The sequence below is a fragment of the Stenella coeruleoalba genome (assembly GCF_951394435.1).
Source record: "Stenella coeruleoalba genome assembly, chromosome: 9".
In the NCBI taxonomy this organism is placed as follows: domain Eukaryota; kingdom Metazoa; phylum Chordata; class Mammalia; order Artiodactyla; family Delphinidae; genus Stenella; species Stenella coeruleoalba.
In genome coordinates, this window is record NC_137155.1 from 31834562 (window position 1) to 31850384 (window position 15823).

The window sequence follows — 15823 nt, forward strand, 5'->3', positions numbered from 1 at the left end:
GCTCGCCCCGCACTCCGTGCCCCTCCCTCCCCCCGGCCTGAGTGAGCCAGAGCCCCCGAATCAGCTGATCCTTTAACCCTGTCCTGTCTGAGCGAAGAACAGATGCCCTCCGGCGACCTACACGCAGAGGCGGGTCCAAATCCAAAGCTGAACCCCGGGAGCTGTGCGAACAAAGCAAAGAAAGGGAAATCTCTCCCAGCAGCCTCAGGAGCAGCGGATTAAATTTCCACAATCAACGTGATGTACCCTGCATCTGTGGAATACCTGAGTAGACAACGAATCGTCCCAAATTGAGGAGGTGGACTTTGGGAGCAATAATACATATTTTATTCCCTTTTTCTCTTTTTCTGAGTGTGTATGCGTATGCTTCCGTGTGTCATTTTGTCTGTATAGCTTTGCTTTTACCATTTCTCCTAGGGTTCTCTCTGTCCTTTTTTTATTACTTAAAAAATTATTTTTCTTAATAATTATTTTTTATTTTACTAACTTTATTTTATCTTCTTTCTTTTTTTTCTCGCTTTTACTCTGAGCCGTGTGGATGACAGGCTGTTGGTGCTCCAGCCAGGTACCAGGGCTGTGCCTCTGAGGTGGGAGAGCCAACTTCAGGACACTGGTCCACAAGAGACCTTCCAGCCCCATGTAATATCAAATGGTGAAAATCTCCCAGAGATCTCCATCTAGAGGCCAAGACCCAGCTCCACTCAACGACCAGCAAGCTACAGTGCTGGACATCCTATGCCAAACAACTAGCAAGACAGGAACACAACCCCACCCATTAGCAGAGAGGCTGCCTAAAATCATAAGTCCACAGACACCCCAAAACACACCATCAGTCGTGGACCTGCCCACCAGAAAGAAAAGATCCAGCCTCATCCACCAGAACACAGGCACTAGTCCCCTCCACCAGGAAGCCTATACAACCCATTGAACCAAATTTAGCCACTGGGGACAGACACCAAAAACAACGGGAATTACGAAACTGCAGTCTGCGAAAGGAGACCCCAAACACAGTAAGTTAAGCGAAATGAGAAGACAGAGAAACACACAGATGAAGGAGCAAGGCAAAAACCCACCAGACAAAACAAATGAAGAGGAAATAGGCAGTCTACCTGAAAAAGAATTCAGAGTAATGATAGTAAAGATGATCCAAAATCTTGGAAATAGAATGGAGAAAATACAAGAAACATTTAACAAGGACCTAGAAGAACTAAAGAGCAAACAAACAATGATGAACAACACAATAAATGAAATTTAAAAATCTCTAGAAGTGATCAATAGCAGAATAACTGAGGCAGAAGAACGGATACGTGACCTGGAAGATAAAATAGTGGAAATAACTACTGCAAAGCAGAATAAAGAAAAAAGAATGAAAAGAACTGAGGACAGTCTCAGAGACCTCTAGGACAACATTAAATGCACCAACATTCGAATTATAGAGGTTCCAGAAGAAGAAGAGAAAAAGAAAGGGACTGAGAAAGTATTTGAAGAGAATATAGTTGAAAACTTCCCTAAAATGGGAAAGGAAATAGTCAATCAAGTCCAGGAAGTACAGAGAGTCTGATACAGGATAAATCCAAGGAGAAACACGCCAAGACACATATTAATCAAACTATCAAAAATTAAATACACTGAAAAAATATTAAAAGCAGCAAGGGAAACACAAGAAATAACATACAAGGGAATCCCCATAACGTTAACAGCTCATCTTTCAGCAGAAGCTCTGCAAGCCAGAAGGGAGTGGCAGGACATATTTAAAGTGAGGAAAGGGAAAAACCTACATCCAGGATTACTCTATCCAGCAAGGATCTCATTCAGATTTGATGGAGAAATTAAAACCTTTACAGACAAGTAAAAGCTAAGAGAATTCAGCACCAGCAAACCAGCTCTACAACAATTGCTAAAGGAACTTCTCTAGGCAGGAAACACAAGAGAAGGAAAAGACCACCAATAACAAACCCAAAAGAATTAAGAAAATGGGAATAGGAACATACATATCGAAAATTACCTTAAATGTAAATGGCTTAAATGCTCCCATCAAAAGACATAGATTGGCTGAATGGATACAAAAACAAGACCTGTATATATGCTGTCTACAAGAGACCCACTTCAGACCTTGGGACACATACAGACTGAAAGTGAGGGGATGGAAAAAATAGTCCATGCAGATGTAAATCAAAAGAAAGCTGGAGTGGCAATTCTCATATCAGACAAAATAGACTTTATTTTTTAATTTTTTTTAATTTTAATTTTTTTAACATCATGTAGAGTATAATTGCTTTACAATGATGTGTTAGTTTCTGCCTTATAACAAAATAGACTTAAAACAAAGACTATTACAAGAGACAAAGAAGGAGACTACATAATGATCAAGGGATCAATCCAAGAAGAAGATATAACAACTCTAAATATTTATGCACCCAACATAGGAGCACCTCAATACATAAGGCAAATACTAACAGCTATAAAAGGGGAAATCGACAGGTACACAATCATAGTAGGGGACTTTAAAGTTTAAAATCGAAATCATATCAAGTATCTTTTTGGACCACAATGCTATGAGAATAGATATCAATTACAGGAAAAAATCTGAAAAAAATACAGACACGTGGAGGCTAAATAACACACTACTTAATAACCAAGAGATCACTGAAGAAATCAAAGAGGAAAACAAAAAATACTTAGAAACAAATGACAATGAAAACACGGCGACCCAAAACCTATGTGATGCAGCAAAAGCAGTTCTAAGAGGGAAGCTTATAGCAATACAATCCTACCTTAAGAAACAAGAAGCATCTCAAATAAACAACCTAACCTTACACCTAAAGCAATTAGAGAAAGAAGAACAAAAAACCCTCAAAGTTAGCAGAAGGAAAGAAATCATAAAGATCAGGTCAGAAATAAATGAAAAAGAAATGAAGGAAACAATAGCAAAGATCAATAAAACTAAAAGCTGGTTCTTTGAGGAGATAAACAAAATTGATAAACCATTAGCCAGACTCATCAAGAAAAAAAGGGAGAAGACTCAAATCAATAGAATTAGAAATAAAAAAGGAGAAGTAACAACTGACACTGCAGAAATACAACAGATCATGAGAGGTTACTACAAGCAACTCTAGGTCAATAAAATGGACAACCTGAAAGAAATGGACAAATTCTTAGAAATGCACAACCTTCTGAGACTGAACCAGGAAGAAATAGAAAATATGAACAGACCAATCACAAGCACTGAAATTGAAACTGCGATTGAAAATCTTCCAACAAACAAAAGCCAAGGACCAGATGGCTTCACAGGCGAATTCTATCAAACATTTAGAGAAGAGCTAACAACTATCTTTCGCAAACTCTTCCAAAATATAGCAGAGGGAGGAACACTCCCAAACTCATTCTGCGAGGCCAACATCACCCTGATACAAAGACCAGACAAGGATGTCACAAAAAAAGAAAACCACAGGCCAATAACATTGATGAACATAGATGCAAAAATCCTCAACAAAATACGAGTAAACAGAATCCAACAGCACATTATAAGGATCATACACCATGATCAAGTGGGGTTTATCCCAGGAATGCAAGGATTCTTCAATATATGCAAATCAATCAATGTGATAAACCATATCAACAAATTGAAGGAGAAAAACCATATGATCATCTCAATAGATGCAGAGAAAGCTTTTGACAAAATTCCACACCCATTTAGGATAAAAACCCTCCAGAAAGGAGGCATAGAGGGAACTTTCCTCAATATAATAAAGGCCATATATGACAAACCCACAGCCAACATCGTCCTCAATGGTGAAAAAGTGAAACCATTTCCACTCAGATCAGGAACAAGACAAGGTTGCCCACTCTCACCACTCTTATTCAACATAGTTTTGGAAGTTTTAAGCCACAGCAATCAGAGAAGAAAAAGATATAAAAGGAATCCAAATCAGAAAAGAAAAAGTAAAGCTGTCACTGTTTGCAGATGACATGATACTATACACAGAGAATCCTAAAGATGCTACCAGAAAACTACTAGAGCTAATCAGTGAATTTGGTACAGTAGCAATATACAAATTTAACGCACAGAAATCTCTTGCATTCCTATACACTAATGATGAAAAATCTGAAAGTGAAATTAAGAAAACACTCCCATTTACCACTGCAACAAAAGTAATACAATAACTAGGAATAAACCCACCTAAAGAGACAAAAGGCCTGTATGCAGAAAATTATAAGACACTGATGAAAGAAATTAAAGATGATACAAATAGATGGAGAGATATACCATGTTCTTGGATTGGAAGAATCAACATTGTGAAAATGACTCTACTACCCAAAGCAATCTACAGATTCAATGCAATCCCTGTCAAACTACCACTGGCATTTTTCACAGAAGTAGAACAAAAAAATTCACAATTTGTTTGGAAACACAAGACCACGAATAGCCAAAGCAATCTTGAGAACGAAAAATGGAGCTGGAGGAATCAGGCTCCCTGACTTCAGACTACACTACAAAGCTACAGTAATCAAGACAGTATGGTACTGGCACAAAAAACAGAAACACAGATCAATGGAACAGGATAGAAAGCCCAGTGATAAACCCACACACATATGGTCACCTTATCTTCGGTAAAGGAGGCAAGAATATACAGTGGAGAAAAGACAGCCTCTTCAATAAGTGGTGCTGGGAAAACTGGACAGGTACATGTAAATGTATGAGATTAGAACACTCCCTAACACCATATACAAAAATAAACTCAAAATGGATTAAAGACCTAAATGTAAGGCCAGAAACTATCAAACTCTTAGAGGAAAACATAGGCAGAACACTATGACATAAATCACCACAAGATCCTTTTTGACCCACCTCCTAGAGAAATGGAAATAAAAATAAACAAATGGGACCTAATGAAACTTCAAAGCTTTTGCACGGCAAAGGAAACCATAAACAAGACAAAAAGACAACCCTGAGAATGGGAGAAAATATTTGCAAATGAAGCAACTGACAAAAGATTAATCTCCAAAATTTACAAACAGCTCATGCAGCTCAATATCAAAAAAACAAACAACCCAATCCAAAAACGGGCAGAAGACCTAAATAGACATTTCTCCAAAGAAGATATACAGATTGCCAACAAACACATGAAAGAATGCTCAACATCATTAATCATTGGAGAAATGCAAATCAAAACTTCAATGAGATATCATCTCACACCAGTCAGAACCCGTCATCAAAAAATCTACAAACATTAAATGCTGGAGAGGGTGTGGAGAGAAGGGAACCCTCTTGCACTGTTGGTGGGAATGTAAATTGATACAGCCACTATGGAGGACTGTATGGAAGTTCCTTAAAAAACTAAAAATAGAACTACCATATGACCCAGTAATCCCACTACTGGGCATATACCCTGAGAATACCATAATTCAAAAAGACTCATGTACCAAAATGTTCATTGCAGCTCTATTTACAATAGCCAGGACATGGAAGCAACCTAAGTGTCCACTGACAGATGAATGGATAAAGAAGATGTGGCACATATATACAATGGAATATTACTCAACCATAAAAAGAAATGACATTGAGTTATTTGTAATGAGGTGGATGGACCTAGAGTCTGTCATACAGAGTGAAGTAAGTCAGAGAGAGAAAAAAAAATACTGTATGCTAACACATATATATGGAATCTAAAAAACTAAATGGTCATGAAGAACCTAGGGGCAAGATGGGAATAAAGACACAGACCTACTAGAGAATGGACTTGAGGATACAGGGAGGGGGAAGGGTAAGCTGGGACAAAGTGAGAGAGTGGCATGGACATATATATACTACCAAACATAAAATAGATAGCTAGTGGGAAGCAGCCTCATAGCACAGTGAGATCAGCTAGGTGCTTTGTGACCACCTAGAGGGGTGGGATAGGGAGGGTGGGAGGGAGGGAGACACAAGAGGGAAGATATATGGGGACATATGTATATGTACAACGGATTCACTTTGTTATAAAGCAGAAAGTAACATACCATTGTAAAGCAATTATACTCCAATAAAGATGTTAAAAAAAGAAAAGATGTGGTATATATCATGGAATACTACTCAGCTATAAAAAAAGAATGAAATGATGCCATTTGCAGCAACATGGATGGACGTAGAGATTATCATACTAAGAGAAGTAAATCAGAAAGACATACTATATGGTATCACTTATATGTGGAATCCAAAATGTAACACAAATGAACTTATCTATGAAACAGAAACAGACTCACAGACATTGAGAACAGACTTGTGGTTGCCAAAGGGGAGGAGTGTAGGGGAGGAATGCACTGGGAGTTTGGGGTTAGCAGATGCAAACTATTATATATTGGATGGATAAACAACAAGGTCCTACTGTATAGCACAGGGAACTATATTCAACATTCTGTGATAAACCATAATGGAAACGAATATGAAAAAAATATATATATATAACTGAATCACTTTGCTGTACAGTAGAAATTAACACAACATTGTAAATCAACTATACTTGAATAAAAATAAATTTTAAAAAAGAAAAGAACTAGCGTGTCTTCTATGAGCTCCGTGGGTTAGGTACCTCGATATCAGAACTGCCATGAAAGGCACGTTTTTGTGTCATGTGGAAACACAGGAGAAACACCCATCTCTGGCCAGGAGGGTTATTAGGGAAGACTTGCCAGGAAACTTGCTACTTGGTTTAAATCTTTAAGATGAACGACGCAGGGCAGGCTGAAAACTGAACACTGATGCAAAATCACTGAGGGCTGCAGGCGTAGGGTTCTGAGAAAGTTCCAGTCTGGTCTGCCTGAAACTAGAGCCAGCACCCCTAAGAGGCGGAGCTGTGAGAAATGCTGGGAAGGTTCATAAAGAGCTTTGGAAACCAGACTGAACAGTTTAGTCTTACTGGGCTAAACATGCACTGATCCACTGAAAAACTGCTTTCTAGATTAAATTCCCAATAGCAACAGCTTTTTCTAAAAGTCAGGGTTGAGGATAATTCTGGTTCTTCAACGTTTCTAATTTACTGGATACTGTTTCAAACCTTCACTCTATTTACTGTTCTGTGACGAGGCCAACTTCTTTTAAAATTAAATATTTGTGTCACAAGCTGTAGATAAAATTGTTAGGAAATTCTGAGCCCCATGCTTTGTGGAGCAATTAGGCGAGCAACAAGAGTAACTCCATGAACATCATTTAGAACAAATTGACCTGGGATGTGCTCTTTAATGACAATAAATCTTGTTATCAACAAGCTGTATTACAAAGTAATTCAATTAACCTGGGGTTTTGTCTTCAGCTGTAAATTTTTTGGTCTAGGTTTTATGACTTATAAGAAAAATCCGTGAACTTTCTCTAAACCAAAATAATTTGGACATGTTTACTAGGGGATATACAAGTACAGATAAAAGAGCCATGGTGCCTTTGCTAGAGTTCTCTTTACTCACCTTTCTTTTATCTCTTTTTAAATCTCTTTACTCACCTTTCTTTTATCTCTTTTTAAAACACTCTTTAAAAAGTGTTTCTGTTTACAGTGCTTCTTAAATCAGTAGAGACTACTACGAGACAAACACTTTCAAAGTACAGGAGCCTGGTCCTCTGCCAGACTTCTTAAACGGAAATGTCTAGGAATGGGCCCCAGACACTAACTACAAAAACCAAATCATAACTTTCATTCTGGCTTGATAAGCATTTACAATTATTGTTTCTTTCAAGATTTGGGTCAACATAATACTTAAGGAAATAACTACATGACATTTTTAATACTTTTGCTAATTATATAATAGAGTTAGAAATAATAATGTATAGGGACACATAATAATGTTGAGCAGCAGATCGGGAGTAAAATTTCGGAGAAGCTGGATTTGAGATGTCTATTACACAGCAAGTGCCATGTCCGTAAGGGCAGTGGAAGTCTAAGCTTGGAGTTCAGGAGAGAGATCAAGGCTGGAGAGAGAAGTTTGGGAGGTTCCAGCTTCTCAACATAAATTACTGTTAATCACTGTATATCTGAGTCAAACTTCAAAGACTATACAACACTGAATACAAGTGAGAGCATATTAGGTCATTAAACGAGAAAAAATAGTCAAATGACCTTCCCCATATTCCTTTCAAACACTTGGTCCATCCCTTCTTTATTCTACCCCAGTTAAGAACCATAGCACTGGAAAACTACCTCAATCCTTTTCATTCCAATCACTACCTCAATAACACAGTCCCTCCTCGCTCCTTGATTGAGTCACCAATTCACCAATCCTTGCACTAAATGTTTTTCTTCTTCATATACAAAGTACCCAGAAAGACAGAAGTGTTTAGCTTGGAATGCAAGTCATAAATGACCATTTGATTTCAAAACTTTCCACTGAAGCCTGTCCTGATAAAAACCTTCACAGAACATGCCTTACTGCTACCATCTTCCAGTAAACACACGGATATGAGTTTGACAACCGGCTTTGGTGGCAACCATTGGATGAAAAAGTTACATAGGTGTTAATTTTCTAATCAGCCTCTCCAGCTTTGTTTCTCACCACCCTCCAGCTCTTCTTCCCCAATCTAAACGTATTAATGCAGTCCATTTTTAAAAATGCAATCTGGGGCTTCCCTGGTGGCGCAGTGGTTGAGAGTCTGCCTGCCGACGCAGGGGACACAGGTTCGTGCTCCGGTCCGGAAAGATCCCACATGCCGCGGAGCGGCTGGGCCCGTGAGCCATGGCCGCTGAGCCTGCGCGTCCGGAGCCTGTGCTCCGCAACGAGAGAGGCCACAACAGCGAGAGGCCCGCGTACGGCAAAAAAATAAAAAATAGGGCTTCCCTGGTGGCGCAGTGGTTGAGAGTCCACCTGCCGATGCAGGGGACACGGGTTCGTGCCCCGGTCCAGGAAGATCCCACATGCCGCGGAGCTGCTAGGCCCGTGAGCCATGGCCGCTGAGCCTGCGCGTCCGGAGCCTGTGCTCCGCAACGGTAGAGGCCACAACAGTGAGAGGCCCGCGTACCGCAAAAAAAAATAATAATAAATAAAAATGCAATCTGCATTTCCTCACCTCTGTGCCTTTGCACTGCTTCTCCCTTCTTCCCTCACCTACATCTAGCTATTGCTCCTGTCCTTCGACACTATGGGGACCAAGTAACTTACCATACAACTGAGGATGCTTTAGAGAATAAAAACAAGCAATAAAAATGAGCAGATGTTAACTGATCTGTAACAGGAGGAAAGTGGAACCGCCCCCAAGCAAACCAAGACCTACAATCATCCTATCTGAGACTCCCCACCTTCCCTGCCAACCCTGCAGGTGCCACAGCATCCTGCTAAAACCACTACGTCCACCACATCATATCACTATTGGCTCACACGGCATGCTTTCCGATGGCAGGATCGTCCTAATTGCCAGGTGTGTTCAGTCACTGGCACCAAGCAGATATTCATTAAGTTCTGATTAAATGAACAAACGACAACTATGGGCTTAGTTAGCATACAATTTCCCACAAAGTGTCCTTTTCATATAAAGGTCCAAAAAATTCAAATGGAGATAGCAGAGATCGTACACCAAATGCTTTTTCTCTAACGAAATATCTTGCAGCTTCAGTGTTTTGTCTCTTATAAGAACAGGCTATCCTTAGCCCTTATTTAACCTTCATTCGTTTAACAAGTACTTACTTAGATCGTACTATGTGTCAGGCAGAGTCTTGCGTGTTTGGGACTCATCAGTGAGCAACGAAGATTAAGAGCTGGGACTACTGTAAGGCAAGTAAGGCACTCACTTTGGAGCATAAGAGGGCATCAAAAATAAAACCCAACAAACCTCAATAATTGAGATGAATATTTTTAAAGTAAAAGCTAATCCAAAAATGATGAATAAAGTATCAACATTTTTGAGTAAAGACAGGATGAGTATTACTGACCTTTTGCCTCAGCCTCTAACATGACTTGGCATGGCACTATTAGTGATCCTACTTTTACTTCAAGTGCTGATTTTTTTCTGCATTAGTTTTTATTTTTTAAAATACTGCGTTTGGGAATTCCCCGGTGGGTCCAGTAGCTAGGACTCTGTGTTTTCACTGCAGAGGGCCCAGATTTAATACCTGATTGGGGAACTAAGATTCTGTAAGCTGCGTGGCACAGCCAAAATAGTAATAATAATACTGCCTTAAATTATTACTCCTCTTGATTACTGGGTTGTTTTTGTTTCTCTCCACCTCTCTGGAAGTTTTGTTCTTGAAGTGGGTATCTCACTTGCCTGACCCTAAGTCCCTGACCTTCAAAGATCCCTGCTTACCTGGAGGGTGGCTTCACGGAAAATAGATATTTGAGCAAAAAAGACTTGCAAGACATGAAGGGGTTGGCTGAGTGGATTCTGGGGAAGATGAAGAAATGGCAAGAGCAAAGGCCCTGGGGCACCTGTGTGCCTGAGACAATTAAGGAAATGCAAGGAAGCCATGAGTTAGCAACTGAGTTGAGAGGTCATGGGGAGGTCACAGAGAATTCGAACCCATGCTTTCATCCTTTAACAATCCTAAGAATCACCTGTGCTTCTTGGTCCTGATTTAGCGGCTCTGGGGCGGGGCCTGAGATTCTACAGTTTTAACAAGCTTCCAGCTAATGCTGATACTGTTGATCCACAGCGAGAAACAATGCAAAGTCTAGACTGCTATAAGCTCTTGGGCCCTTACTCTGAGTAAAAGGAGAACCAGTGCAGGGTCTGAGCAGAAAGTGACATGTTTTCTCGTGTTTCAACAAGGATCACTCTAGCTGCTGTGTTGGGAATAGGTTCTAGATGGGAGTCATATAGGAGCAGAAAAACCAATTAAGAGGCTGATGTATTAACACAGGTGAGAGATAATGGTGAGCTGGACCAGGGTGGTAGCAATGGAGGGGAGAGGGGAACTGATTCTGGGTATGTTTGAAGGCAGAACTTGCAAGATTTCCTGACAAAATGGATATAAAGTGTGAGACAAAGCCAAGAGTCAGGGCTGACTAGGAGGTTTTTCTGGTTTGGGCATCTGGAAGGATGGAGTTCACATCCATTATTCTGGGAATAATTCCAAACAGCACAGGGTGGGGAACATCAGCTCAACTTGGAATGTTAAGTATGAAATGTCTATTGCACACCAAGTGGAATGTCAGGAAGGCATATGGAGCTTTTTGGAATTTGGAAGAGAGATCTTGCCTGGAGAGAAAAGTTTGGGAGTCCTTCAAACATCGTAAGCCACAGTTAATTAGCCAATTATGTGAGCCACTGTGGATACTAAGCAAAGACAAGCCTTGAACATTTTTTTTATCTAAAAATCTATAGTCTTGCCTTAGGGCCCCTTCATTCTGAATTTAAGCCTTGTCCATAAAGAAACCCAAGTGACATCTTGAGCGTGATGTCCTCACTTTTTTCCTCCCAATGCTCATATCCTCAAGCATAATTAAATAAATGAGAATCTTCCAAACCTGTTAAACCCGTGAGGTTCTGAATGTTCTGTGCCTTCTATAGATGTGCTCAGGGACAGCTTACTCTCTTTCACTTAAACTTTTCAGAGGGCTGTGCAGACCCTGGTATTGAGGTAAATTCCGATGAATTGGGAAAGGTTTTGTATCTTCTGTCACCGTACACAGACAGAGTGAGAATTCCAATGAAGAGTGCTGCCTTGCCCTTCCAAGGCCAGCTGATGGCAGCCTGGATTCACAGGACCAAAGGTCATTCACATACCATGTGAAATCCTGTCATCAGATTCAGTTCAATAAAAATCTCTTGAACACCTGCTACATACCGAAAACTGTCTCAAGTGCTGAAGATAGAAAACTCTTCCTAGTTAACTCCATGAAATCAACTAAAACCATGTAAATTCAACAGAAGAGGAGTGAAACCAAGGTAGAACTGAAGTTGGGGGACAGAAGCTTTAGTTAGCCCAGAGATCGCAAGAAAACACCTCCTTTCAAGAAGACAGCAGAAGAGACTCAGGAAGGAGAAGAGGTGTGAAAGATGGAGACTGACAAATCATTAGTAAAAAGTATGTTGGCAATTATTCCTATGTTAAATATTGGCGTTGGCAAGACTGCTTTGGCTACTGAAATCTGGTTTAGCGATACTAACCCAGTGTTTCCCAGAGTTTGGGGTGCATTAGAGTCACCTGGAGATCTTTAACAACTACTGCAGCCTGGCTCCCACCCGCCCCCAGACATTCTAATTTAATTGGTAAGAGGTGTGACCTGGGCCGAGGCATGTTAGTTCCCCAGGTGGTCCAAATGTTCAGCAAAGTTTGAGAACCACTGCTCTGGTTCTTTCAAACCTAGTTATTTGGCAGGTTGCTCCTCAAAGCTGGTTCATGAACAAACAGCATCAGCACCAGGTTAGAAATCTAGAATTTCAGCCCTACTCCAAACCTAATTTATCAGTTTGCCTTTAACAAAATCCCTAGGTGGTTCTAATGCACATTAGAGTGCCAGTAACACAGGTTTAGAGAGCATTTCTCTGACTTAAGGGGAGAGAAAGAGGAATTTTAAGGCAGTCATTCCTAATACATTATTTCCATTACCCTTTCCCATTATCTAACATGAGTGCACTTAGAAACTAACAGGAATCTGAAAAACTGATAATACCCCTTTCCAAAGGGTAAATTTGTCTCTACTCTGAACATGAAGTTTAATACCTATAGCTAAGTACAGGAGCCTATTCAATTCAAGCTGCTTTTTAATTTCCTTCCATTATTTAGAAAGAGAGGAAAAGGAGGATCCTGCAAATTAACCACCTGTTGAACATTAGCATCAATAACAGCTCATTTCAGGAACAGTCTAAATACTATCATTTTCCATCCACCTGGCTAATGAGATGACTGGCTTCTAAAAATTCTCTTTTTAATAGCCACAGTTGTCCTGAATAATTCCAAGTGTCATAAAGATAAATGAAAGATTAAAATATTAAGGATAGACCAGTACCTCGTCTAGGAAAGCAGTTACATGTCCAACGGATGAGGCAGGTAACTCTCCAAATAAAACTGTTTGAGAGAAATCATTTACTCCAATGTTTTCAGTACTCTTCTTGGCAATATAAACAAGTTTATGTTTTGCATCTCTTGGAATCTGAAACAAGAGTAACATAATTATTTTAAGTCCACAATGTAGCTTCCATGTTAACAAGCAGGATTTGCTGTATCTAACTTGTAAGTAGATTGCTAGCATACGAAACAAAACCTGGCATCTTACCTACCTTTATAAATAAGATTGCTCCACTGCTCTTCTGCAAAGTTTATACAATTTTCTTTGTTCTTTTATAATGTTAATTTCACAGTATTATTGGTGTGGAATGTCCTTTCAAAAGCATGTCAATTAGGATCATCATATACCATAAAGTCTCATAATTAAACAAATACAGGAAGAAATTAGAATGTTTCCATCTTAGCAAAGGTTATTCTTTTGTGTAACATTTTCTTGTTCAGAAGTAGGCCAAACCGAGATAAAGACCAAGAGGTTAAATTGTATTTCTATACTCAAAGCAGTGTTTAATCAGATATTCTAACATTTCCATAACTATCAAGTCATTTCTTCAGATATCATGACTGTTTAAGTGATACTAAACTGTTCTTGTCCACTCCACTGACAAACTTTTAAAATTAGGACAGTAGCAAAACAAAAACAATTCAGAACTCACAAAACCCTAAGGCTAACTCCAGTTACTCTCTTTCTTTGGGTCCCTATTTCCCCGCCATTATTACGACCACATCTAGTGATGATGGCATCACTTTACAACACTGACAGTGAGGCATCTCAAAATTGTAAATCTTGCTCCAAAGTCTTCGCAAACTCTTTAAGTATAAATGCCGTGATCGTAGGTGATACGTTAACCCTCAAGTGTACAAGAAGTCTAGATTTAAAAAGGTAAAAGAAAAAAAAAAAAAAAAGGAAGAGAAAAGGGAGTGGGGAGGGAGAGGGAGAGAGAACTGTCCTGAGCGCAGATTTCCGGGCAATTCTTTTTTAAAAGGAGTCCTAAGTATTATTCGTTGGGATGAAGTGTGCTAGACAGGCAGACTGAGCCATGACAAGTTATTTGGGCTCCGCCAAACACCACATTTGGCTCCGGAGTGACACAAGAGCGATTTAAAGGAAAGTTATCTGGCAAAGAGAACTCACCTCGCGCCTCACGCCCAGGCAGCTGAAGGACGCGCTGCTTTTCCTGCTTTATCCGGGTGAAGCAGGCCCAAAGGCTGACCTTCTAGAAAACTAACCAACAACCACTTAACAGCAGAGTGGGCACACGTGGGCCCTGCGGACTCTCGGCAGGCACTTGATTGAAGTTTTTTAAAGCGCCCTCATGTGTGCCCCGAGAGAACCCAAGGAAGCACAACTGGCCTGTCCCGCTCAAGTGTCCGTCAGGCTGGGCGGGAGGCGTGACCTGGTTCCCTCGCCCGTCGCCCCTTACCTGTTGGGACGCCGCGAGCCGCTCCAAGGCGTCGACGCTGAACACAAGGCAGGCGGGGCTGGGGCTCTCCAGAAACTCCCCCAGGACCTGCCGCTTGTCCTCGCTCTCCAAATGCTGGCTCCATTTCTCCTCCGGGAGCCCCAGCATCTGCTCCAGACGGCCGCCGACGAAGCGCACCCGCGCGTCCTGGGCGAAAGTCCGCGCTCTCCTGGCCGCCGCCACCTCCTCGTCTTCGTCCTCCTCTTCATACTCCACTAGGCCCGCCGCCTCCGGGCCGGCGCCCGGGGTTAGGCGAAGGGTCGGGACTTCCCGGAAGCCTCCCGCCTCCCGGGCTGCCACCTGGGCTGCCATCCAGCACGTCTGAGGGGACGCGGGGCTGGCCGGCTCCACGCGCGCGCCCCTGCCCAGCTCCGGGTAGGCGAGGCCACCTCCACACTCGCGCTCCGAGAGGCGCCCACCTCCTCCAGCGATCACCGGGAGCGCGGCCGCTAGTCCCACACCTGCTCCCACTTGGCAGCCGGCGTCTGCGCGCAATGCGAGCGCAACGCGCCAGGGCTCTGGCGAGTCTTGAGCCGCCGCGTCCCGTTTCCAGGGGAACGGCGTCCCCGCCCCGGCCCTCTGTGGGCGGAGTGAGAGCCGAGTGGAGCAGCTTTCTGGAGGGGAGGAGCGTGCCCTCGACCGGCATGAGCCACTCGATGGCCTCGTCCGCTGCCCTCTGACGCCCTGGCACACTGGACATCTTGGGGCTCCCGGGAAGGGAGAATGGCAACCCAGTATTGATTAACTGCTGTGTTTTGAGCAGTGCTGGGTTGTGCTGAGCTCCGTGCTAAGTCCATCCCCTTGATTATTTTATTTAATACCTAGAAAGGCAGGGCTTCGACTGGTCAGCTTATTTAATGAGCAAAGAAACTAAGTCACAAAGTGACTAAGCAACAAGGAGATGGTGGAACCGGGATTCAGGACTCGCGTCGAGGGCTTTTAATTTCCCTTGCCCGTAGCTGTTAGAATGTTTCCAGAAAAGAGCCAACACTACAATTCAGCTTTCCTAGTTGTGGCAATCCAAGATCTAGGTATTCAAAATCCTGATTCTGAACCTCACCTGCCACTTACTGGGATGTTAATACACCTAATGAAAGAATGCATGACGTCTTTGTAAATAGCAAAGTGCTCTGAAAATATATAGAATTATTATTCAATCCAAGAGTAAAAGCTCAAGGGGGAAAAGTTCCAGATTAGTAACAGTCTCCGTGATGTTGAAATGGATTTCAGTATGGCCTATTAATGACATTTGTTGAGACCGAAGTAGCCAGAATTTTGAGGGGCAGTCCTCAAACTAAAGTTTTTTTAGTCCTTTCCATTTGTTCATTTCAAAGTAAAAACTTCAAACCCCTTGTTTCCCATAGGAACTATGAAGGAGTGCTGCCCTCAATAATCCAT

At 41.6% G+C, this 15823-nt stretch overlaps 1 protein-coding gene across 1 annotated transcript in view; it reads right to left on the minus strand.

The window, feature by feature from the left end:
- Nucleotides 1-15249, minus strand: part of DNAH11 (dynein axonemal heavy chain 11) — a 317894-nt gene extending 302645 nt beyond the window's left edge. The window contains exons 1-2 of the mRNA XM_079931174.1: nt 14387-15249; nt 12907-13050 (exon numbers count right to left, since the gene is read on the minus strand). Of these exons, the coding sequence (XP_079787300.1) occupies nt 12907-13050; nt 14387-14737 (495 nt within the window). The 5' untranslated portion in view covers nt 14738-15249. The remainder of the gene's footprint in view (nt 1-12906; nt 13051-14386) is intronic.
- Nucleotides 15250-15823: the final 574 nt, after the last annotated feature.